This window comes from Trichoderma harzianum (assembly GCF_003025095.1).
Source record: "Trichoderma harzianum CBS 226.95 unplaced genomic scaffold M431scaffold_77, whole genome shotgun sequence".
NCBI classification, from domain to species: Eukaryota; Fungi; Ascomycota; class Sordariomycetes; order Hypocreales; family Hypocreaceae; genus Trichoderma; species Trichoderma harzianum.
This window is the reverse complement of record NW_020209325.1, coordinates 1-3,559: the sequence shown is the minus strand read 5'-3', so window position 1 is coordinate 3,559 and position 3,559 is coordinate 1. Positions and strand designations below refer to the sequence as shown.

General features: G+C 33.3%; 1 protein-coding gene across 1 annotated transcript; it reads left to right on the top strand.

The window, feature by feature from the left end:
* Window positions 1–248: 248 nt before the first annotated feature.
* M431DRAFT_102465 (hypothetical protein) lies at window positions 249–1,280 on the top strand (the record flags this gene model as incomplete). Its single annotated transcript, XM_024911443.1, has 2 exons — window positions 249–430; window positions 590–1,280. 2 exons carry the CDS (start codon window positions 249–251, stop codon window positions 1,278–1,280), a joined length of 873 nt encoding a protein of 290 aa, XP_024767026.1.
* Between the last annotated feature and the right edge of the window lie 2,279 nt (window positions 1,281–3,559).

Below are 3,559 nucleotides of genomic sequence, written 5' to 3'. Positions count from 1 at the left end.
ACCTACTTAAAATAGTAAAGGTATTATAGAACTTCACCTACTCAAATGGTAAATCCATCTTAGAAACCACCTAGTGGACCTGGCTAGTTGAGCTCAAATGATCTATATAAGAGTGAGGATATATTTACAATAATGAAGATCTTACCCTCAAGCTCCTTAGCAGCTACACACTTCAACGAACTCTTTTCCAACTGCCAACCATTAAAGTATAGAGACTTTTAGTCTAACTCCAAAAACTATATTTGACAATGCAGCAATCATTCACTACGTTCCTCGCCTTTTTCTTGGCTTCGGGCGCCCTGGCTGTACCTGCTGGTAGCCTGAACACTCGCCAGACCTCTCCTGACGGATCCTGTGGTGGCACCACTGGCTTTGTTTGCGCCACCGGCTTCTGCTGCTCCCAGTTTGGTTTCTGCGGTCAAGGTGCCTCGTTCTGCGGCAGTAGTTCAAGCAGCGGCAGCGGCAGCACTGGCAGCGGCAGTACCGGCAATTGCTCATGGGCCGGCCACTGCGCTGGCGCTACTTGCAGCACCGACAACGACTGCTCTGATCCTTTTTCTTGCGTTAACGGTATCTGTGGCGGTAGCAGCAGCAGTGGCAGCGGTGGCTCTGGTACTGGTACTGGCAGCGGCAGCAGCGGCAGCGGTGGTGGCAGCGGTGCCATCACCTGTACCTCTAAGCAGTTCTTCACCGGTGATGGTTCGACTGCTGCTGGCTGGCCTGCTGAGAGCGCTTGGGCCAGCTTCGATAACATCTGGAATGCCAACGTTAACAACATCAACAACGCCTGCCAGAACAACGAATGGGGCGTACCTAATAACTCTGCTCAGGAGACTTCCGATCTTCAAGCTGCTATCCTCAGCGTTGCATCCGCTTCTGGCGTCGATTCGCGTTATATATTAGCAACTGTAATCCAGGAGAGCAAGGGATGTGTCCGTGTCCCGACTACGCAAGGATTCTTCTCCAACCCCGGTCTGATGCAGGACGCCGACGGCTCACATACCTGCTGGATCTCGCAAAACAACGGCGTCGTCCCCTGCCCCAACGACGAGATTGTCGGCATGATCCAGGACGGTACTCAGGGAACTGTCGCTGGTGGTGGCGATGGCCTCCAGCAGCTTCTGGCCAGTCTGTCAACTACTGGTGCCCAGCAGGTCTACCAGGCTGCCCGACTCTATAATTCTGGCAGCATCCCATCCGATGGAAACTTAAGCGAGGGTGGTGCTACCTCCTCATACTCCTCAGATATTGCTAACCGTTTAACTGGCTGTGTTTTTTAATTAAGTAGTGTTATATTATCTTAATTAATTAAGTAGTAGAGTAAGTTATATATATAGCCCTAAGGCAAAGTATATATTAAAGAAATATATATAGTATAGAAATGTTTATATTATAGAGATATATATATAAAGGAGAGATATATATAATATTATAACAAACTTGTGACAAGCTGAGCTCCTATAGTGTTAGTATAAGAGGAATTCCCAAGGGATAAACCTTGTATTAGGTTTATGTTGGCGGATGGGCCAGGCTGGACTGGCGAGCAATTAACAAGGATAAGGGGTTTGTTTACATAACTAGTAGATAATACTTTTGTAGGTATAATTAAGCGTTGTTCTGTATTTACAACTGGCTATCTAAACTATTCTAAACGAGCGTTGTAAAATGAATATATAGTTTAATATTTACTTATGTTCTATTATAACCTAATCTAAAGTATATACCTTCCGGGAATACTACGGAAAGAATAGCTAATTATAGAAGAGCTTTATAAGCTTACTAAAATACATATACTATAGTGTATAAGCCTTAATAATAAAGTTATAGGCTTACTAGGTATAATAAAACTTTATAAAGTAAATTATTAAAAAATAATTAAATATATAAGATTATGATAAGCTAAGCTCCTATAGTGTTAGTATAAGAGGAATTCCTAAGGGATAAACCTTATGCTAGGTTTATGTTAGCGGATAGGCCAGGCTAGACCAGTAGGCAATTAACAAAAATAAAGGAGGTTTATTTATATAATTAGTAAATAATACTTTATAAATATAATTAAGCATTATTCTATATTTACAACTGGCTATTTAAACTATTTTAAATAAGCATAAAGAAGTTATATATATAATATAATATTTACTTATGTTTACTTTCGTAAAAGTAAACATTTTCCTAATTAAGTAACCGTTTACTAGTGTTTACTTTTTGTAAAGTAAATATAATCTTAATTAGTTTATATAAACCGTTATTTATCTATAGTACCTACCCTATAGGTCTGCTAGTTATAACTATAAGTTATTAAGTTATAATATAATACTCCCCCCCCGTTAGTTTTATCCTTAAGGCCTAGTCTACATCCTATATAAGTACTATAGCCCCTTTATTTATTAAGTAAGTATTTTTCTTCCTTAATTATTATTATACCTAATTATATTAAAAAGCTAAAGGTACTGTTAAAGTTATATTTTATAAATTACTAAAATTCCTAACTGAATTTTATTTATTCTTTTAGGTTTAAAGTAGTACCTTATATATAGTACTTAAATAAAAGGATTTATTATATAATAATTAAAGGTATTATTAATTATATTTATTACTATAGCTTAGGTTATTTTTATAATAGTTCTTATACTTTAATATTAAACTATAAGTTACTATATTTTTTTTATTTTATTTTACTAACTTTTATAATAAATTATATTACTAAAAAGCTTTATTATTTTAAATAGCAGGAGGAACTTATAAAAGAGGTTTTTATAAAACGTTATTATTAATAAGCGGAGTAATAGAAATTAATAAATAAGGTATTAGCCTATTTAATACATCTTTAGAAGCTTTATTATATACTTTATAATTAAGGTATAGAAATAGTAAATTATAAATTAAATACTAAGGAGATAAAAAAGGTAAATTATTAAGAAAAAGAGGAAAGGCAGGCTAAGCTAGCTTATGTATAATATAAAAAAGCATAGCTTCTTTATAAAGTATAATTTATAAGTAAGGTTAAGTAGCCTTCCTTAAATACTAATTTAGTATTCTTAGGTTTAGATCCTCTTACTTTATTAAAGAGTACTCCTTTATTATTTTCCTAGGTTTTATAAGTTATTCTAGTTCTTCCTATATTTATTTTTATTTTACTTACAGTTATTTACGGAGTTTATTTTAAAAAGTTTTTAAAGTAGTATTAGTATATTTAAAATTACTTTTTAATTCCTAGCTATCTATATTTCTATTATATTCTTTCTATTCTACTAAGTATTAGAGTTTACTAATTACTTTATTTATTTTTAATAATATTATTTTATTAACCTTATATTTAAGTTCTTTACCTTTAATAATAATTTTATCCTTAATAAGTTCTCCTATATTTTTATTTATTAATACTTTTTCTAATAGTAAAATATAAAAAATCAGGTATATTAGTTTTCCTTATTTACTTAGTTACTCTAGGAGGTCTAGTTTATAATTAACTTTACTAATTTTCTTTAAAATCTTATAAAGCCTGACTTTTTTATAATCTAGCTTATTACTTAGCTTATTTATTTTAATATTAGCTTAT